Raw genomic sequence first — 22977 nt, 5'->3', positions numbered from 1 at the left:
TGCGAAAGACGCGCTGCTTAGGTGCATTGACCATGCTAAATTCTCCCTCAGTGTATCTGAACAGGTGCCGGAGTGTGGTGACTCAGGGATTTTCACAGTAACTTCATTGCAGTGTTAATGTAAGCCTACTTGTGACACAAATAAATAAACTTTCAACTCACATACATACAACACATAAATAAAGCAAAGTGAAGCTCCAAGTGGAACCGATCAGAAGACTCCTCAGCAGATCAGCAGACAGATGTTGTATTCTAACCAGCTCCCCCATCCTATGGCAGCTGAAAAATGCTCGCTCCGAGTGGGAAGCGGCAAGTCACGGTCCACTGCAATTAAGGCTGAGGGTTCCAGCTGTTACAGCGCCTGGTGCGTGTTTATTTATATGTCAAGTCATGTGCAATAACATGCTGTGGAAACGGGACTATCATTACGGCACTGGCCCCCACATGTCTCAAGAATGTAAACTCCAGCTTTCTGCGTATCTCATTCACACGATCATTACAGGCAAGGAATGCTGTTCAGCCCATCTTAATCCGCCCATCCTGAAGCAGCCGCTCCTGCCACTGCTGCATCCCAGTGTTCCTCAGCTGATTCTAGGAACTTTCTCCATGTGTTGATCTGGCCATTTGCAAAGGAGCTTTCTGATAGCAGTCCTGCATGCCAACCTTACTCAGTCCGCATGTCCTACTCTTGCAGTTAAAAGGGCATTTTAGATGTCATCTGGAAGATGCCAACATCTGAAGGATACAAAGCAGATATGGGAGGAAGAAGGTTGGGACAATGGTTGCCGTCAATTGAAGAAAGATGAGGAGAGATAGTTTACCATGGCCATAGCCACTTTTGACTCTGACTTTGATTTCAATCCTGTGGTTTTTCTTATTCATTCACGGGACATGGGCGTCACTGGCTAGCCAGCATTTATTGCCCATCCCTGGTTGCATGAAGGCAGTTGAGAGTCAACCACATTGCTGTGACTCTGGAGTCACATGGAGACCAGACCAGATAAGGACAGCAGATTTCCTTCCCTAAATGGCATTAGTGAACCAGTTGGGTTTTGCTGACAAGCAACAATGGTTTCACGGTCATCAGTAGATTCTTAATTCCAGATATTTTTTATTGAATTCAAATTCCATCATTTGCCATGGAGGGATTCAGACCCGGGTCGCCAGAACATTAGCTGAGTTTCTGGATTAATATCTACTAATAATACCACTCAGCCATCACCTGGTAAGGAAACATTAAAGCATGGAGTTCAGGAAGCATGGCGTGCAGGAAAAATTGGCTAGGATTCATGGAATTTCTTCAAGATTAACATTTTCTATTCTGTTACTTTTTCTTTTTTCTATATACATTTCATAGGAACATTGGAACAGGATAAGGCCATTCAGCCCATTGAACCCATTCCACCATTCAATAAGATCATGACTGATCTGTGGCCTAACTCCACGTACCTGCCCTCGGCCCATATCCCTCGATACCCTTGCTCAGTAATAATGGCCTCGCTCATCCTGAAACCATAAAATACCGCCTGAGGACAAAGGACCTTCCCATTGTCTGCTCCTCGCCCGCTCCGATTCCCATGGCAGGCGGGGCAGGGTGGGGTAAAGTTCCGACCGTAGTATCTATCTCAAACTTAAACCTCAGAATTGAACCAGCATTCACCATTGATTGAGGAAGAGAGTTCCAAACCTCCACCACTCTCTGCGTGCAGAGGTGTTTTCTAACATCTCTCCTCAATGACTTGGCCTGAACCCCTGGTTCTACAGCCTTTAACCAGTGGAAATAGTTTATCCTTATTGGACAAGGTCTGCTTTTATTCACCACCTTTCAAAGCTGAAGAGCCTCTCTCCTACTTAGCAATGCTTCAGCAAGGGAGGAATGATTTGAAAAATCACGATGGCCAACATCTGCTGTTCCAAATTATTCCTGGAACAAATTCTAAAGCCTCCTGTTCTCCACAGCCAATAACTCCCTCAGAAGCATTTAAAGTTGGAACTGGTATAGCTGAGCGAGTGGGATAGCCTGTGTCAAGGCTCGATGTATGAAGGCCTTTCAGACTGTGTTCTTCACACATAACTGCACGATTTCATCATGGTTGGCTGCGCTAAGCAAGCCATTGGAGTTCACGCAGACTCTGCCACATCCAACACTCAGTGCATTTAAATGATTGAAAGCAACATTATTTGCCATATCCACATGAGGTTTATACTTAAGTAACTCAATCAGTTCCAAGGGAAGCACTTGCCAATTAAGTTTAAGTTGATTTATTTATTAGTCACAAGTAGGCTTACATTAACACTGCAGTGACGTTACTGTGAAAATCCCCTAGTCGCCACACTCTGGCGCCTGTTCGGGTACACTGAGGGTGAACTTGGCATGGCCAATCCACCTAATGTGCACATCCTTGGACCATGGGAGGAAACCAGAGCACCCAGAGGAAAGCCATGCAGACATGGGGAGAATGCGCAGACTCCGCACAGACAATAACCCAAGCTGGGAATCGAACTTGGTGTTGTGAGGCAGCAGTATTAACTACTGTGCTACCGTTGAAGGTGTGAAGTCCGAGGGATTGTGAATAATAGCTTTAGGCTTGAGTGATGTAGAACAGCCTCGTTTGTCGGGTGATAAGGTTCGTATAACTAAGAAATAAAGTGATTTATCATGTGAAAAAAGAATCGTCTCTCTTGAATAGCTTTTCAAGCATTCCTTGTTTAATTCACCCAGAAAAATAGAGGTCCGTCATGGTCTCCTTCACAGAACAGCAACCAATGTACCAACTGACTCAAGAACAGCTTCTTCCCTGCTACTGTCAGTCTTTTGAATGGACCTACCTTGCATTAAGTTGATCTTTCTCTACACCCCAGCTATGACTGTAATACTGTATTCTGCACTCTCTGCTTTCCTTCTCTATGAATGGTATGTTTTGTCTGTATCACCCACAAGAAACAATACTTTTCACTGTATATTAATACATATGACAATAATAAATCAAATCAAATGAATTGGTGGAATGCATTATAGATGAGACAAAATTCATCTTCCATACAAATGAACAATGTTTTTAAGGCCGTGTTTAAGAACATAACATAAGAAATAGGAAATAGGAGCAGGAGTAGGCCATCCAGCCCCTCGAGCCTGCCCCGCCATTCAATAAGATCATGGCTGATCTGTCGTGGCTCAGTTCCACATTCCCGCCCTCTCCCCATAACCCTTAATCCCCTCTCTTATCAAAAACCCATCAACCCGCGTCTTAAAAATATTTAGCGAGGTAGTTCTTATTCCTGGAGTCAATCAGATTATCCTGGTCCTGCAGTTCCCTGCATTTCTAACAATCTCCCCCAACTCTTCGTTTACACGCTGCTCCTCAATTATATCAGTATTTATGGGGAGGCAGGCAGGGGCAGAACGGGGTGACTGATAGTAATTGGGAAACCTTAAAACATAGCAAAGGTGGAGGGCCAGTCAATTCCAATGGCCAGATCACATTAGAATTTCAGAGCCCAGTTTCACGACGGGCAAATTGAAGGGGTGACTGCGACTAAGTACAAAGTTAGGTCTGGGAACAAGAGAGGAAACAAGGGGTGAGAAGTGGGGAATTTGAGGAAGATAGGCATGGTGGCACAGTGGTTAGCACTGCTGCCTCACAGCACCAGGGCCACAGGTTCGATCCTGACCTGGGGTGACTGTGACTGTTTGCATGTTCTCCCTGCATCTGTGTGTGTTTCCTCCAGTTTCCTCCCACACTATAGATGGGTTAGGTGGATTGGCTGAACTGCCCCTTAGTGTCCTAGGATGTGTAGGTTAAGAGGATTAGCAAAGTTAATACGTGGGAATAGGGGCTGGATCAGATGCTCTGTCGAAGAATCAGTGCAGACTCAATTTGCCAAATGACCTTCTTCTGCACTGTAGGGATTATATGATGAGATGAAGGGGTGGTTTGGAGATCTCAGGATGGGAGGCAGGTCTTGACGGTTAACTTGACCAAGGTGGAAGTTGGGGTGAGGGGGGTGGAGTGATGCACTCCTGCTCCTCTTGGTCCACAAGCAGCGCTGGTAAAGAATTTGCCTTTGTTTCAGTCAAATCTCATTTCTCATAAGCTGCCATCTTCCCAAGCCACAGTAAAGCCGGTTTGCAGCTGCTGAAACCTGAAGCACACAGTCTCACTAACACATTGGGAGGCCATTCTCTGGGGATGCTAGCTCCAGCTAGGATTTCTGATGGCCTGTTGAATTGGGCGTGAGGGTCAAATTGGGATACTTGCCAAGCGCCAAACCTGTTGCAAGTCTCTCAGCCTGCTGTACCTGGCCAAACAGATTCCCATTCAGAGAGAGCAAGAACCTGATCAGGGCTAATTTAAATGCATCTGATTACAATTAGTGGGCCGGTAGCCTGATTCAATGGCCTCCTGCGATGCTCTTGCCCCTTCTTAATGGGAAATCCTATTGATGACAATTAGTCTTCCTTCTTACAATCGGGGACCAAGCGGCAGGCAGGGGCAAGAAGGTAGGTACTGCTGCCACAATGCCCATGAACTCCACTGCTGCTGCCAAGCTGTGTGGGGGGCGGGCGGGGGGGGGGGGGGGGGGGGTGGAGGTGGGGTTGCGGGTGGGGGCGGGGGAGGAGGGTAGTGTGGTTGGGGGAGGTACTCTCAAGGGACCTGGAGTTGAGGGACTCAGGGGGGAATGGAGGGGTTTGACCTCAGGGTTTCTCTCATGATAGAGTTATTGTGGCTGGACTTCATAGAATCCCTACAGTATAGAAGGAAGCCATTTGGCCCATCGAGTCTGGACTGATCACTAACCCACCCAGGCCCCACACATATACCTTGCTAATCCCCCTGACACTAAGGGATAATACAGCATGGCTAATCAACCTAACCCGTACATCTTTGGAGTGTGGGAGGAAACCGGAGCACCCGGAGGAAACCCATGCAAACATGGGGAGAACGTGCAGGCTCTGCACAGACAGTGATCAAGGCTGGAATTGAACCCAGGTCCCTGCTGCTGTGGGACTTCTCCTTGTTGCCCTGGAAAAGGTGGAAATCACTCTTTGGATAGTGATTTCAGCCACCTTTGGGGCAAAAACATTTTTATTATTGTCTGTGTCTTGTCAAATCTTTGAAGTGGCCTTGTCCCATTAGAACCCCTGCCTGCTGAATACCTGGAAGCCTTCAAAATCATAGCAACTCTCTGTTCTATTGCAGGGATTGCCTTTGGTTGATTTCAGCACCCCCAGGTTTTACCAGACCTCTTTGGAGTGCTTTGATTGACAGAAGCATTCAATTTCACATGGGAAATCTCTCTTTCTAGTCTGGATGAGTCCCAACAGCTCTGAAACTGTTTTGACTGACAGCCCAGAGCAGCTCAAAGAGGGGATTAGCGTAGGTTCATTTGCACAAGGAACTGGCAAGCTTTTCTGACTGACAAATTCAGTAAAAAGTCTGACAACACCAGGTTTAAGTCCAACTGATTTAAGCTCTTCTTCAGAAGAGCTTAACCTCGAAAGCTTGTGAGTTTACTATCAAATAAATTGGTTGGACTTAAACCTGATGTTGTCAGACTTTTTACTGTGTTTACCCCAGTCCAACGCCGGCATACCCACATCATGACAGACTCTGGACAGATCAAACATTACATTGTTGATACAATCAGTTCACGTTCACGACACCTATTCTTTCTGGTCCCATTTATTAACAGTGCATTTTGTTTCAAGTCACTGGCCTTCCCTAGAAAGCAGATATGCTTTCTAATATTTCTCTGTGACACTGGTTTTCTTTCTTGCCTACAAAGCTTCTCAGTGAACCCATAAGATTTATATTACCTCTTCTTTCTCTTACTGTTTCTTTTTGTCAAGCTTTGTGATTGGATAGACTAGAGCCTTTATCTTTGAGACAGAGGAGGTGGAAGAAAGGCTTAACTGAAATACATAAAATAATGAGGGGGGCCTTAAGAGACAGGAACTTGAAGGACCTATTTTTAAAAGCAGAGGAGTCACCGGGGGCATAGATTAACACTGATAGGTTGAAGGATTAAGGGGTATAGAAGGGAAATTATTTTAACCCGGGAGTGTCTGGGGAGGGCTGTGGGTGGAGGGTTAGAGGCAGAAGGCTTCTAAAATATGCAGTGCATGCTTATGCATTAGGAGTACCATGATTAGCCAGATGATGATTAATGATGGAGCAGGCTCGAAGGACTGAATAGTGTAATCATGCAGATCCACAATTCCCTGAAAGTGGCCATACAGGAGGACAAGGTGATCAAGAAGGCACATGGCATGCTGGCCTTCATCAGTCGGGGCATTGAGTATAAGAATTGGAAAATCGTGTTGCAGCTGTATAAGACTTTGGTTAGGCTGCATTTGGAGTAGTGTGTACAGTTCTGGTCGCCACACTACCCGGAGGATGTTGATGCATTGGAAAGGGTGCAGAAGAGATTTACCAGGATGTTGCCTGGTTTGGAGGATATGGACAATGAAGGAAGGTTGAACAAACTTGGATTTTTTCATTGGAGCATCGGAGGATGAGGGGGACCTGATAGAGGTTTACAAGATTATGACAGGCTTGGATAGAGTGGATAGTCAGAGCCTTTTTCCCAGGGTCAAAGAGTCAATTACTCAGAGGCACAGGTTGGGAGTGAGAGGGGAAAGAGATGTAAGGAGCAAGTTTTTCACACAGAGGGTGGTGAATGCCTGGAATGCAGAGGAGGTGGTGGAAGCAGATTCTAAAACAACATTCAAAAGGTATCTGGATAGGTACATGAATAGGCAGGGCATAGAGGGATATGGGCCATGTAGAGGCACAAAAATATTAGATGAGAGAGGCATCTGTGTCAGCACAGACTTGGTGGGCCGAAGGGCCTGTTTCTGTGCTGTACTGTTCTTTGTACTTTTGTTCTGATTTCTATGTTTCTATCTACTGCCAAGGGCTGAAAAAGAAATCTCTTTCAGTCAGCAGACATCTGATAGGTTGAATGGCCACGTACTCTGAGGAACCAATCCCCTCACTTCATCCAATGAGACTCTCAGAAGGACCATTCATACCAATTAAACAAGATATTAAAATAATAATGTCATTGACATGAAACAAGGGTGCAGAGTCCTGTCCATTTGAATCCTGAATAATGGTTTTTCATTGGCCCTTAGAAGTTTCACAAGTCTAAATTTTGTTGTGGCTATCTTAGATTTGAAATTGACTTTTGCTTTATGACAATACACACTAAACAAACATGCCAGATGCTACACATGAAACTGTTAATTAAAGCATCAGTCTCTTTCTACATGATTTTACTTTTTCCTCATCAATGTTCTCCTTCTTCAGAACTGTTGATAATATTTCAATGTAATTCATTGGCGCTCTGGGACATTATGAGTACATGATAAGGTGCTATGCAAGTCTTTTTATAAAGTTAAAGTGTAAAGTTTATTTATTAGTCACAAGTAAGCCTTGCATTAACACTGAAATTACTGTGAAATTCCCCTAGCCGCCACACTTCGGCGCCTGTTCAGGTCAATGCACCTAACCAGCATGTCTTTCAGACTGTGGGAGGAAACCGGAGCACCCGGAGGAAACCCACGCAGATACGGGGAGAACAGACAAACTCCACACAGACAGTGGCCTGAGCCGGGAATAGAACTCAGGTCCCTGGCGCTGTGAGGCAGCAGTGCTAACCATTGTGCCGCCACAAAAATGATGATTTTCTCATCATTTTCAGCAGCTGTGATGAAGATGGTGGGCAGCTGGTCCCGGTGAGGTAGCAAGGGCTGATATTGGAATAAATCTCCCTTTGCGTGGAGTGTGTTTGCCTTCCAATGATTAAATGAGATTGGAAACTTGTGAGGCTTTATATGTGCTAATCTAGATCTCTCTGCTTTATTATATACAAGCTCAAACTCTAATAAACTGTGCCACTGTGATGCTCCTGCAATAGGTACAATTTCAGAACTACACCTCATTCTATTATCATGGGTGTATGTGAAAGAACCACTGAGATGTAGTTGTCATGGGGAAAACTGCAGGTTTGAATCTGTTATATCACATACTGTAAATGGACATTGAGTGCAATATCTTGTTAGTTTTGTGATTAACTAAATTTTGGGGGAACAATTCAGCTACAGGCTTCAGAATGAGAGAATACTACAGTGCAGAAGAGACCTTTTGGTCCAGCGATCTGCACTAACACATGAAAGGCCCTGACCTGCCCATCTAATCCCACTTGTTGGCACTCGGCCCTGAATGTTATGGTGTGCCAAGTACTCATCCAGGTATTTTTTAAAGGATGTGAGGCATCCAGCCTCCACCATCCTCCCAGGCAGCGCATTCCAGACCATCACCGCCCTCTGGGTACAAAAGCTTTTCCTCAAGTCCCCCCTAAACTTCCCGTCCCTTTGATTTTTTTCTGGGTTCTTGTTGCAGTAGAGACTGTCAGAGGTAAATAAACTTATAACTCAAAAAGATTGATGTCATAAAAGATCTAAGATGAAATTCTTCCTACATTAATGTGAGATTGAGTTATTCTTCCTTCAGTTAGTCTGAGAGAAAAAAGTAAAGTTATGTGGTCGGACTGCTGGTCCAACAACCAGTACTGGCTCAGTCACAACTTCTATCAGAGGTTAAACATTGGAAAGACAAATATTATCATCCTCAGCTCCATTCCAAATTCTGTATCATACTGGAGCATGGCAACGTTTTGCGGATGGTTCTCAACTTTAATGTTATCTTTTACTCTTGTTCTATGCTTTTAAAACTATACTCTAATATCTTATATTAAGTTGATCTTTCTCTACACCCTAGCTACGACTGTAACACTATATTCTGGACCCTTTCCTTCCCTTCTCCACTATGTACTCTCTGAACAGTATGTTTTGTCTGTATAGTGTGCAAAAAAGTATAGAATCATAGAAGCCTACAGTACAGAAGGAGGCCATTTGGCCTATTAAGTCAGGACCGACCACAATCCCATCCAGGCTCTATCCCCATACAAGTCCCCTGACAATTTAGCATGGCCAATCCATCTAACCAGCACATCTTTGTACCATGGGAGGAAACTGGAGCACCCGGAGGAAACCCACGCAGGCACAGGGAGAAAGTGCAAATTCCGCACAGAAAGTGACCCAATCTGGGAATTGAACCTGGCTCCCTGGTACTGTGAGGTAGCAGTGCCATCCACTGTGCCACCGTGCTGTCTCACGGCATGTTCTCTGGACACAGTCAAGAAATTCTGCAGCTCCCCATTGGGGAATTGAACCCTGGTCTCCTGCGTGACAGGTGGGGATACCAACCACTATGTTAATGAGGGAGATATTTTTCACTGTACCCCAATACATGTGATAATAATCAATCAAATCAAATCATCCCACTCCACGGACATTGCCTCAGGTTAACTCGATGCTGAACATCCCAAGCTGTATCTTCTTCATTATAAATGTTGCCCACCTCAATCCATCGCTCTTTGGAGTGGCCTCCCACCCTTCATCTTCCGTATACACTTCATCTCATTAAAAACTCTGCTGATTGTATCCAGTGTTGTGTCAAGTCCCACTCATTCATTCCCCCTGCACTCACTTGCAGATACAAGCTCCTGATCCGTCAGCAATTGAGATCTAAGATCTACTGCTTCAGTTTAAACCCCTTCACAGAATGGGAAGTTCCTATCTCTGAAACCTTCTAAAGCCTGGTAATGCCCCAAGAACTCGGTATTTTCCCAACTTTGGCTCATGCATCCGCTATTGTCTTCATCCCACCACCTAGGGTGGCACGGTGGTACAGTGGTTAGCACTGCTGCCTCACAATGCCAGGGATGCGGGTTTGATTCCTGGCTTGGGTCACTGAATGTGTGGAGTTTGCACACTCTCTCTGTGCCTGTGAGGGTTTCCTTCGGATGCTCCGGTTCCCTCCCACAATCCAAAGATGTGTGGGTTAGGTGGATTGGCCATGCTAAATTGCCCCTTAATGTCAGGGGGACTAGCTAGGGTAAATGCATGGGGTTACAGGAATAGGGCCTGGGTCGGATTGTAGTTGGTGCAGAGTTGATGGGCTGAATGGCCTCCCTCTGCACAGTAGGATTCTATGATCTAAAGCAGTGCCCTCTGCCATCTAGGTTTGAAGCTTTGGAATTTCTCCCCTAACCCTCTCCACTTTTCTCTCTTTCTTTAAGAGAGCCCACTCTGCCATTCAATATGATCATGGCTAATCCTTTTTCCTGCTCCCTCTCCGTACTCCTTGATGCCTTTAGTATCTAGAAATCTGTTCTATTGGCCTTTACAACCTTATGTGATAGAGAATTCCACATATTCACCACCCTCTGGGAGAAGAAATTTCTCCTCATCTGAGTCCCCCTGAATAGCTGACCCCAAGTCTTGAGACCATGACCCTTTGTTCTAAACTCCCAGCCAGGGGAACATTATCCCTGCACCCGGTGTGTCCAGCCCTGTCAGAATCGTATACATTTCAATGCAACCTCCCCTGATTCTTCTAAATTCCAGTAAGTACAGGCCCAGTCGACCCAATCTCTCCTCATATGACAACCCTGTCATCTCAGGAGTCAGTCTGGTGAATTTTCACTGCTCTCCTTCTATGGCAAGTACATGCTTTCTTAGGTAAAGAGACCAAAACTGCACACAATATTCCAGTAGGGAAACTTTCCCAGCCTGCCTGCCACAGGAATCATACAGGTGGGGGAGGAGGAGTGGCGGTGGTGGGCTGTGCAAATATTCGTCAATCTCTGGCGTGATTTTCCGGTTTTGGGCGAGTGCAGTCAGAAAATCCCGCTCCAGGTGCGGTCTCACCAATGCCCTGAAGGGTTGAGGTAAGACATCCAGCATGGTGGCACAGTGGTTAGCACTGCTGCCCCACAGCGCCAGAGACCCGGGTTCAATTCCAGGGTCACTGTGTGGATTCTGCACGTTCTCCCCGTATCCGTGTGGGTTTCCTCCGAGTGCTCTGGTTTCCTCCCACACAACAAAGATGTGCGGGTTAGGATGATAGGGCCATGCTAAATTGACCCTAGTGTCAGAGGGATTAGCAAAAATAAATATGTGGGGTTATGGGAATAGAGCCTAGATGGGATTGTTGGTGTAGATTTGATGGGCCGAATGGCCTCCTTCTGCACTGTAAGGATTCTATAATTCCCTGATATCCTTGCTCTTGTACTCAAGTCCTCTTGCAATGGAGGCCAACATATCATTTGCCTCCCTAATTGCTTGCTACATGCTTGCGTTCAGTGACTGGCATACAAGGATGGCCAGCTTACCAGTCCCAATACTTCTTCCTTTGACTCAGAGTTGATTTATTTTTCCGATGACGCTCCTGAGAATGTGTTGAAACATTTTTCTATTGGGTTTATGTTCTCACTGCACAATAATTACATGGGCTTCGCTTGTGCCCTGGGACAAACCACTTTGTGCTGTAAATTCCTTTGGCGTTATATTTACTTGTTCACCATCTTAGAAAGGTCCTTTTGTTTAATGCATTCAAAAATTTGGCATGAAACCTGGTCAGATGAGTAAAAGAATTTCATTATCAGGTTTTCTGCTCTGTGTACAGGGTCAGCTTTGGGGAGAGTGGGTGGGGGAGGAGGAACTAACATATCGAATGTCTTAACTCAGCTGAAAGCTGGATAATTATGCCACTGACAAATAACCCTTAGAATCCTTCCAATTTTAATTTGCACTCAAAATTAATTCTCCTGGACTGATCCCTGCTGAATGAACAGCATTTTCTGTCGGAATTTCTTGCGGAGCAATTCAGGAAAATGGAATTCTGACACAATAAGTTAAACACCAATAACTATTAAAGAGAAAATAAATAACTTAGAACTTATCAACACCTTAAAAAGGGAGATGATAAAAGTTTATTTGTTAGTGTCACAAGTAGGCTTACATTAACACAGCAATGAAATTACTGTGAAAATCTCCTAGTTGCCACTCTCCAATGTCTGTCCGGGTTACACTGAGGGAGAATTTAGCACGGCCAATGCACCTAACCAGCATGTCTTTCTGACTGTGGGTGGAAACTGGAGCACCCAGAGGAAACCCACGTGGACACGGGGAGAATGTGCAAACTCTGAACAGATGGTGACCCAACCCAAGAATCGAATCCAGGTCCCTGGCGCTGTGAGGCAGCAGTGTTAGCCACTGTGTCACCATGCTGCCTACGTAAAGCCTTCACAGTTATTACAATCCAAAGGTACTTCAACCTTCTTGATTGACTGGGCGAGCAAGATTCAAACTGAGGGCAGAAATTTTGTGGACTTTCAAAAATGGTGAGCAGCAGGGAAGAGGGACAAGGAGTGATTCACACATGAACAGCACAGTGGCAATTCCGCTAATTTGCTTTAACTGACTACGTGGTGGTGTAGCAATTTCAATAGTTGTATGTTGACATTTTGTTAATGCTAAGGACTCTTTCGAATGCTTGGCTGGGTTTGGAAAGCTACAATTACTTCAGCAAGGGTTGTGAGTTCACAGCTTGATCCATAGTCTAAAGAGTCTATTAAATGATTAGCTGACTTTGATGCGGGCTATGACTAGAAGTTTGTTTTTTAGAAGAGCTTAAGCACTTGAAATTTAAAAGCTATGAATGAGATTTCATGAATGGGTATATATTTTAACTATTAGATCTATGCAGTGAGAGATGTATTAGATCTTTAGGACAGGATTTTCCAACCGTGCTCACCCCTAGACTAAAAAGTCCCACCCAAGGTCAAAGCCCATGGCAGACAGCGGGGGGGGGGGGGGAATGGGAAAATTCTACCATTAGAGTATTATTTTGTTTCATTGCCACATGGTTCATGAGGTCTGCCCATGGTGGATACTGGCATCACGTTGGCATGAGGATATAAAGAGCTATGGGAAGTGGATAGGAGAATAAGTTGACATTGAAGTAGTTTTAAGGTGTATGGGACCATGGGGAGTGGGTGGTGTGAGGGTTCAAGAGCCTAAGGTCTATTAATACAATTGGAAAGAAAGTCTCAGAAACTGAGGTGCACTTCCTAAGCAGCCCAGCTTGGCATTTAGTTACTCCTGTGGCTGCCACTTGCAACAAATATGGAGTGTGTAGGGGCATTTTTTATAGCGATGAGCCCACTCCAGCTACCTCCCTGCTAGCAAAAATCCAGCCCTGAAACTCAGGGCAAGATAGTGGCACAGTGGTGAGCACTGCTGCCTCGCAATTCCAGGGACCCGGGTTCGATTCCCAGCTTGGGTCGCTGTCTGTGTGAGTTTGCACATTCTCTCTGTGTCTGTGTGTGTTTCCTCTGGATACTCTGGTTTCCTCCCAAAGCCCAAGGATGTGCAGATTAGGTTGATTGGATGTTAAATTAATCCTTAGTGTCCTGGGATGTGGTAGATTAGAGAGATCAGCAGGTAACTAAGTGGGGAAAGGGCCTGGGTGGGATTGATGTCAGTGCAGACTCGATGGGCCGAATGGCTTCCTTCTGCACTGTAGGGATTCTATGATTCAATGAACTGTCTATGCCTCTATCCCCAATTAGCTTGCAATCCAACTTCTCCTAAAAGACCAATTGAGTACAATGACACATTTCCCTGTGCATGGTGGAACATATTACTGCAGATTAACAGCAAAGAGAGTATGAAAAATAAGATCTCTGTGCTGACGGCTAATTACAGTGCCAAGTTTTAAGACTTAAGGCAGTTATGTGCAAATTACAAGTCTGTGATTCAGGAATGTAGCTGGCTGTTTAATAACACCCCTCTACACAGCAACATTCAACATATAGACAGCAGTGGTTAAAAAAAAGTGTTTCCCCACCAACTTCTCAAGGGCAATAAGAGAAGGGCAATAAATGCTGAACCAGTCAGCAATGCCTGTATCCCAACAATGATTGATTTTATAGAAACCGACAGCGTGGAAGAAGGCCATTCCGTCCATCGAATCTGCACTAACCCCATGCATTTACCCCTGCTAATCCCCCTGACACTAAAGGGCAATTTAGCATGGCCAGCGCTGAGGAGGCTGTTGCCGGGCGGGGGTGTGTGTGTGTGATTGTGCAGGAGAGGGAACTGCCTCAGGTGGGGTTGGGAGATCCGCTGGTGAGCGTGTTTTTAAGTGCATTGTACAGTTCTACTTGGAGTTTGTGTACTTGGTCACCACTTTTGTCCTCTCTGACATCGTGTCCTTGGCCAGTTCCCTGTCAGCAGCAGGCGCAGGACGGTCTGGATCTCTCGGGAGCTGATGGTGCCGTGCTTGTCATTATTGGCCAGGTAGGAAGTCTTGCCCGCGGTGTGCTCCAAGATGTCGCTGGTGAATGAGTTCATGACGCTCATGGCCTTGGAGGAGATGCTGGTATCGGGCTGAACTTGCTTCATCATTTTGTAGATGTAGATGGAATAATTTAGGGAAGGCGATGGCCTCGTGGATTTATCGCTAGACTGTTAACGCAGAAACTCAGCTAATGCTCTGGGGACCTGGGCTCAAATCCCCCCACAGCAGATGGTGGAACTTGAATACAATAAAAATATCTGGAGTTAGGAATCTACTGATGAAGATGAAACCATTGTCATAAAAACCTCCATCTGGTTCAGTAAAGTTCTTTAGGGAAGGAAATCTGCTGTCTTCACCTGGTCTGGCCTACATGTAACTCCAGAGCCACAGCAATGTGGTTGTCTCTACTCCTTTTCATTGGTGACTTCTTCTGGCTTTGTTGGCTCCTTCTTGGAAGCTTGGACTTTCTTTTCTTCAGACATGGTAAATGGAGATGGCAGACTTTGATTTGATTTAATTTATTATTGTCACATATATTAGTATACAGTGGAAAGTATTGTCTCTTGCACGCTATATAGAGCATACCATTCATAGAGAAGGAAAGGAGAGCATGCAGAATATAGTGTTACACACATAGCTAAGGTGTAGAGAAAGCTCAGCTTAATATAAGAGTTAGAATACCGTGTGAGGTAGAACTATTGAGAAGTCTGATGGCAGCAGGGAAGAAGCTGTTCTTGAGTCGGTTGGTACGCGACCTCAGACTTTTGTATCTTTTTCCTGACAGAAGAAGTTGGAAGACTGTGTGTCTGGAGTGAGTGGGGTCCTTAATTGTGCTGGGTGCTTTTCCAAGGCAGCAGGATGGGAGGCTGGTTTGCTCGATGGACTGGGCTACATTCATGACCCTTTGTAGTTTCTTGTGATTTTGGGCAGAGCAGAAGCCATACCAAGCTGTGATACAACCAGAAAGAATGCTTTCTATGTAAAAGTTGGTGAGAGTTGTAGTGGACGTGCCAGATTTCCTTAGTCTTCTGAGAAAGTAGAGACGTTGGTTCTTAACTATAGTGTTGGCATGGGGTGGCCAGGACAGGTTATTTGTGATCTGGACACCTAAAAACTTAAAGCTGTTGACCATTTCCACTTCATCCCTGTTGATGTAGACGGGGCATGTTCTCCACTATGTCTCGTGAAGTCGTTGACTACCTCCTTCATCACAGAATAAGGGACTGGAAAATCTGCCCAAATGAGTGCCTTCCTTATGATTTGCTCTGTTACTGACTTCCACCTCTAACTGAACCTTTACAAATACTCCCTGCTATATTTTTCTGTATCATTTGGAACAGTGGCTATATTAGGATCAGTAATAAAGAAGAAATGTGATCCGCATTTTTATCCTTTATCTCTCTCTTCAAGTCTGTCAAAAGGCACCTTCCTATTAACAGTGAAATTAAAGGATTGATAACATTTTGAATAGGGAATATAACATTGACACTGTACCCAAATTATTTTATAATAGTAAATTAGATAAAACCAGAAAACCATGTTGCAGGGACAGCATTCCTCCCTAGTGCAAAATTATTTGATGAAAGATTTCCCACAACTTTGCACTGAAATATTTCCCAGTAAGAAGTCTCACAACACCAGGTTAAAGTCCAGCAGGTTTTTTTGGAATCACGTGATGAATGAGCAGCAATCTGAAAGCTCGTGATTCCAAATAAACCTGTTGGACTTTAACCTGGTGTTGTGAGACTTCCTACTGTGCCCATCCCAGTCCAACGCTGGCAACTCCACATCATGAAATACTTCCAACTTGGTTATTTTAAATAAATTGAATATTTTAGTGGGAAACGTTGTCCTGAAAAGATTGACCGTGACCTTTTACTAAGAGGAAAAATCATATGATTGAAGGTGAATTAAATAAGATTCAGCACGAAATGAGCTACTTCTATTAAGGCTTCAAACAAGTCAAAAGCTCCTCATTACTCCCCTGTACAAGAGCTGGTCTGCAGGGAGGTTTTGCCCTTCATCCAGCATGGATAATCCCCATGCCCCGTTTGAGCAGCCATTTCAGTCTCAGGCCGGTACAGAAACTACATCAATGTCAGACTGAAGAAGTCTTGCTTTATGTATTAGAGGGATCCAGCACATTAAGGGTTAACCTGGGACTGAGTACAATACTGTCTGCTGCTGAAGTCACCTGACCTAGACCTGACTTAGGTCAGCAGTGTCGAGGTACGGCTGGAATATCTGGCCCCCGCCATGGTGGGTTACCCTCCGGAAAATGCAGTGAAGCATTCAAATGTCTATTGACTTTGGCAGGGCTGGAAGATCCCATCAGTGGAAGTGCTCAGAAAATTCCGGCCTAGTTGGCAACCATAGAATCCTCCAATGCAGAAGGAGGCCACTTGGCCCATCGAGTCTGCACTGAACACAATCCCATCCAGACCCTGTCCCCATAACGCCATGTATTTACCCTAGCTAGTCCCCCTGACACTAAGGGGCAATTTAGCATGGCCAATCAACCTCTCTTGCACATCTTTAGACTGTGGAAGGAAACCAGAATACCCAGAGGAAACTCACACAGATATGCGGAGAATGTGCAATCTCCACATAGACAGGCTGGAATTGAACCCGGATCCTTGGCATTGTGAGGCAGCAGTGCTAACCACTGCGCCACCGTACCACAACATGTAAGGGCATGCCATGGAGTCCCCTCCATAGCTGTACCCTCTATTGCAAATATGTACATAGTTCAGTAATGTTCATATGTAATGTACGTAGTTCTGTAATGCTTGGTAATGTCTACAAGGCTGCTTGATGGTGTCCAAGTCATACACACCATATGGAGTGAGAACCCAACAAAATACTTTAAATCTGGTATGAGATATTTCCAACTATATCATGACCTTCCATACAAAAGACATCATTGATTGAGACCTGTACAGGCAGACAGGTAATCTGGACCATCAAACAGCGTCAAGCACTGGATGTCTGCAATCTGGTTTTCCGTCTGATGTAGAACCATACACACACCCCTACACACACACAGAACTAGAGCTAGTTCTGCACCCCTTAGAGACAGATGGCAAAGATATGGGGACTGAGGGTGACACATTGGCACAGTGGTTAGCACTGCTGCCTCACAGCGCCAGTGACCCTGGGTTCGATTCCAGCCTAAGGTCACTGTCTGTGTGGAGTTTGCACATTCTCCCCATGTCTGTGTGGGTTTCCTCTGGGTGCTCTGGTTTCCGCCCACTGTCCAAAGCTGTGCAGGTTAGGTGATTGTCCACGCTTGATTGCCCAGTGGCATCCCAGGATGCATTGGTTAGGTGGATTAGTGGGGGTAAATGCATGGGATTACAGTGATAAGGCGGGGTGTTGGGCTTGGGTAAGATGCTCTGTCATAGCGTCGGTGTAGACTTGATCATAGAATCCTATAGTGCAGACGGGGGTCATTCGGCCCATCAAGTCTGCACCGACCACAATCCCACCCCGGTCCTATCCCTGTAACCCCATACATTTACCATAGCTAGACCCCCAACACTAAGGGGCAATTTAGTGTGGCGAATCCACCTATCCTGCACAGTGTTGGACTGTGGGAGGAAACTGGAGCACCCGGAGGAAACCCACGCAGGCACGGAGAGAATGTGCAAACTCCACACGGACAGTGACCTGAGGCGGTAATTGGAGCTGGGTCCCTGGTGCTGTGAGGTAACAGTGCTAACCATTGTGCCACTGTGCCACCCTAATGGGCCAAATGTACTGTAGGGATTCTATACTACAGATGAAAACAATTGTTTGGAAGTAGTTGGCAAAAGAGTGACGTACCCAGAATTTCATTACGCAGCTCCTCAGTAATAACATTTATATCATCTGGATTCACATAATACAGGCGCCTTTCTGGTGGCTCACTGGCTGCAGCCTTCAGTTCAATATAATTGCCCCTGCCTGTGCTGACAATGAAAATTGTAACCCCGAGATCCTTGAGGAGCTGGGTGGGCCCTAATATATCATCTGATGATATCCCGTCAGTCAGCCACACCAGGACCTTTGGGATATCCGGCCTGGCACCAGCTTTCTGTGTGAACATGGTGTCTTTGGCATGTATCAATGCCTTGCCCGTGTTGGTGTCTCCCAGTTTCTGTTCCATTCTGTGAAGAGCCCCCTGGAGATCAGTATTCGATGTGTACTTATTGAATGGAAACTCCAACATGGGATTGTCACTGATGTGCATAAAGCTGACCTGCACATCTCTGGGGCCTATGGTGAAAGGCTTCAGTAAATCGACAACAAACATTTTCAGCTGGGTGAACTCATAGGGCAAGATGCTTCCGGAACTGTCCATCAGGAAGAGAAGATCTCCCTCTACATCCTCTATAGAGTACTCAATCCCTAAAGGAGAGGAGAAAACGACAGATTAAATTAGGATAAAGCTTTTACTGTCCACCGAACTTTGTTTGCTGCTTCAATTATTTCATTAGTGTCACAAGTAGACTTACATTAACACCACAAGTAAGTTACTGTGAAAATCCCTTAGTTGCCACACTCCCCTAGTTGCCTGTTCAGGTACACGGAGGGAGAACTTGGCATGACCAATGCACCTAACCAGCATGTCTTTCGGAGTGTGGGAGGAAACCAGAGCATCCAGAGGAAGCCCACGCAAGACAGAGAGAGAACTCCTGCGCAGACTCCGCAGAGACAGTGACCCAAGCTGGGAATCAAACCCGGGTACCTGGCGCTACCCACTGTGCCACTGTGCTGCCCTATTCTCTGCCTAGGTGCTACCTGACCTGCTCGGTGTTCCAGCATTTTATTGTGGATAAACTCTGATGTTTGCACAATGTAAGATTCTATTTTCAAATGGTATAAATGACTCATGAATTCAAACATTGAGATGGGAGAATGGACTTGAAAAGCTACAGGTTACAAATCAGAACGTGTTATCTGGCATTCTTTGTGATCATTCATGAGTCCAGTTCTTGGAGCACGACAGGCAATTTCGATGATCCTACCTCCAGAATGATATTGATATGTTAGATAGAATATAGAGAGTGATTTCAGGTTTTAGGGGAGTTTATTCATTCTTGGGATCATACTTCATTGTCAAGGCCAGAGTTTATTGCCCATCTTTAACTGTGCACCAACAGCACTGTTACATGGAGGGGGGAGGGGGGTTCTGTGACTTTGACCCAGTGGTATTGAAGGAACATGGATACATTTCCAAGTCAGAATGGTGTGTGGGAAACTGTAAGCAATGATGTTCCCATTAATCTGCTGCCCTTATTATTCCAGACAGTAGGGATTGTTGGATTTGATGAAGGGATCTTGGCAAATTGCTGCAGATGGTGGAGAGCATCAAGTTTCTAGGTGTCCAGATCGCCAATAACCTATCCTGGTTCATCCATGCTGACGTTATAGTTAAGAAAGCCCACCAATGCTTCTGCTTTCTCAGGAGGTTAAGGAAATCCAGTATGTCTGCGACAACTGTCACCAATTTTTACAGGAGTGGTACGGCTCCTGCTCTGACCAAGGCTGCAAGAAACTACAGAGGGTTGTGAACGTAGCTCAGTTCATTACGTAAACCAGCCTCTCATTCATTGATTCTGTTCACACTTCCTGCTGCATCGTGAAAGCAGCCAGCATAATCAAGGACCCCATGCACCCTGGAGATTCTCTCTTCCACCTTCCTCATTGGGAAAAAGATACAAAAGTCTGGGATCACGGAACAACCAACTCAAGAACAACTTCTTCCCTGCTGCTATCAGACTTTTGAATGGATCTAACTTATACTAAACTGATCTTTCTGTATACCCTAGCTATGACTGTAACAGTATATTCTGCACCTCATCCTTTCCTTCTCCCCTCTGTACTCTATGAATGGTATGCTTTGTCTGTGGCAAGCAAGAAACAATATTTTTCACTGCACGTGTGACAATAATAAATCAAATCAGAGCAATCAAATCAGTGCATCTTGTGGATTGTAGTCGCACAAGCAGATAGTGGAAGGAGTGATTGATTTAGGTGGTCAATGGGTTGTGCACCAAGCTGGCTGCTTTGTCCTAACTAAGATACCAAGAGAGGTGACTAAACCTATTTCTGCTGGAGAAAATACTGGGTGGGATTTTCTGGCCATTCCGGTGATCTTCTGGTCCTGCTGACGTGAGCCCCGCTGCAGGTTCCTCGGTTGAGGGGGTGATAGGGGTTGGAGTAAATGGGATATCCCATTGTCAACAATAGTATCTGGAATTAAGAGTCTAATGGTGACCATGAAACCATTGCCGATTGTCAGAAAAACCCATCTGGTTTATTAGTGTCTTTTAGGGAAGGGAATGTGCCATCCTTACCCAGTCTGACTGACATGTGACTCCAGAGCCACAGTGGTTGACTCTCAACTGTCCTCAGGCAGCTAGGGATGGGCAATAAATGCCCCATGTCCCACAAATGAATAAATGAAAAAGGTCTCACCTACAGTGGGCCACCTCTGATGCAGCGAAACACACCTCAGGGAATGATAAAAATCTCACTCATTGATTGGAGGCATGCTCCAGGTTTTTAAGATAAAAAATGAGGAAGAGATGGAAAGAAATAACGATCGCAGGAATGCCAGAGTGGGGGGTCATAACAGCAAAAATTCACAAGCCCGGATTAACATTTAGATGAAACTTTCTCCCCCCTGCAGCCTAGTGGGTAGGAATCATATTTTGGGAGAGTTGATTTGTGGCCAATTAGCTTCTTTAAATGGAATGGGATTTATGTTCCTTGGAGCGATTGCCACTGGGGAGATGTTAAAAATGTTTCTTGATTTTCTATGGCTCAGTGGAGATAGGGAAAGGTATCTGGCAGCTCTACAATGAACAGGAGATGTTTTCAGGCTAAAGTATTGAAAAAAACAATCAGAATAGATTCTGGATGGAGTGACAAGGTTATATATTTTGGGTTGCACTAGAGATTCTCATTGGTCCAGCATCACTTTAAGAAAATGGGCAGCACAGTGGTTAGCACCGCTGCCTCTCAGCGCCGGGGACCCGGGTTCAATTGTAGCCTCGGGTCACTGTCTATGCGGAATCCGCACGTTCTCCCTGTGCCTGCGTGAGTTTCCTCCGGGTGCTCCGGTTTCCTCCCATAGTCCAAAGATGTGTGGGTTAGGTGGATTGGCCATGCTAAATTGTCCCTCAGCATGAGGTGGACGAGCAAGGTAAATATGGGGATAGGGCCTGGGTGGGATTGTGGTCGGTGCAGGCTTGATGGGCCAAATGGCCTCCTTCTACACTGTAGGGATTCTATGAATGCATGCCTCTCTCTCTCTCAATGACCACACCCCAGAGGATTCTCACGTGGCAGAGAAAGAGGCCCTTCAGTCCATCATATGTGTGCTGTCCATCAATCACTTATCTACTCTAATCCTTGTGCTCTGTCGGGATTCTATGATTCTATGAAATCATGTGTTCACCTTTACTGCCTGATATCTAGTCATGTGATAGTGAAGACCTTCCATTCTGAGTAATCCCTTTGCCCTGCATAACATTGAGCATGCCCCAAAGTGCCTTTCTCCTGATTTTAACAAGATGGTCGCTTAAACATTAAAGTGTGTAGGCCGGATATAGAATATAGAACTAAACAGGGTGTGATTTTCAGTGAAACTTAAGTTCTCTCACACTGCACCACACAACATGTCACTTTACCCCGTTAACGCTGTCAGTGTCGATTGGCTACCCCAGCCTAGGTGATCCTTACCCTGTGGTATTGGTCGTAAAGGGATGATTGCTATGCTTAGCCACCTGGCTCTCGCAGGTCGATTTGACAACAAGAACAGAAGCATTCCTGACAGCTTTCAAATTCAACCTCGAGATGTATGCCTTTGTTTGAGTGTGAGAGGAAGCCAACAAGCTGACTGTGAACCTTGCCTCCCTTGTGCCAGGTATTGAGAGATTGAGCTGTCAATCAAATCAGTCACCTCCCATGAGAAACCTTAGCCCCATTTTAATGGCCTGCTCAAATGCGACAAACGTTCATAAATTCATAAGATATAGGAGCAGAATTTGGCCATTCGGCCCATCGAGTCTGTTCCGCCATTCGACCATGGCTGATATGTTCCTCATCCTCATTCTCCTGCTTTCTCCTCATAACCCTTCAACCCATTACCAATTAAAAATCTATTTAACTCCTCCTCACTGTCCCAGTATCCACCACACTTTGGGGCAGCGAATTCAACAGATTCACAACCCTTTGGGAGAAATAGTTTCTCCTCAACTCTGTTTTAAATTTGCTAACCCTCATCCTAAGACTATGATCTCTCATTCTAGTGTGCCCCACAAGAGGAAGCATTCGCTCCATGTCTACTTTATCCATACCTTTAATCATCTTATGTACCTCAAACCCCTGTTGTGCTCAGTGGAAGGAAATGTTTCCCAGAGTTCACCCAACATCTTCTCTGAAATGTACAAATGAACCCCATTGTCTCAAACTGATGTGGTATTAGAGAAATGCAGTTCTGTTAGTCCTGGCTAGTCAGTTCGAATTCCACTTTCCTCAATAGCTTGTGTATTGTACGATTAACCATTTTCATGCTGTATTTGGGGTGGTGTGGCGGCACAGTGGTTAGCACTGCTGCCTCACAATGGTGGGGAGCTGGGTTCAATCCCAACCTCGGGTCACTGCCTGTGTGGAGTCTGCACATCCTCCCAGTGTCTGCATGGGTTTCCTCCCATACTCCAAAGATGTGTGGGTTAGGTTGATTGGCCATGCTAAATTGCCCCTTAGTGTCG

At 45.4% G+C, this 22977-nt stretch overlaps 1 protein-coding gene across 1 annotated transcript in view; it reads right to left on the bottom strand.

Annotated features, from left to right (window-relative positions):
* Nucleotides 1–22977, bottom strand: part of vwa1 (von Willebrand factor A domain containing 1) — a 61829-nt gene that overhangs the window by 22082 nt on the left and 16770 nt on the right. Inside the window, exon 2 of the mRNA XM_080215528.1 lies at nucleotides 18041–18604. Coding sequence (XP_080071654.1) covers nucleotides 18041–18604 — 564 coding nt within the window. The remainder of the gene's footprint in view (nucleotides 1–18040; nucleotides 18605–22977) is intronic.

Source organism: Carcharhinus amblyrhynchos, chromosome 30, assembly GCF_965287045.1.
Source record: "Carcharhinus amblyrhynchos chromosome 30, sCarAmb.v2.hapA, whole genome shotgun sequence".
Classification (NCBI taxonomy): Eukaryota; Metazoa; Chordata; class Chondrichthyes; order Carcharhiniformes; family Carcharhinidae; genus Carcharhinus; species Carcharhinus amblyrhynchos.
This window is presented reverse-complemented; position numbering and strand designations above follow the sequence as displayed.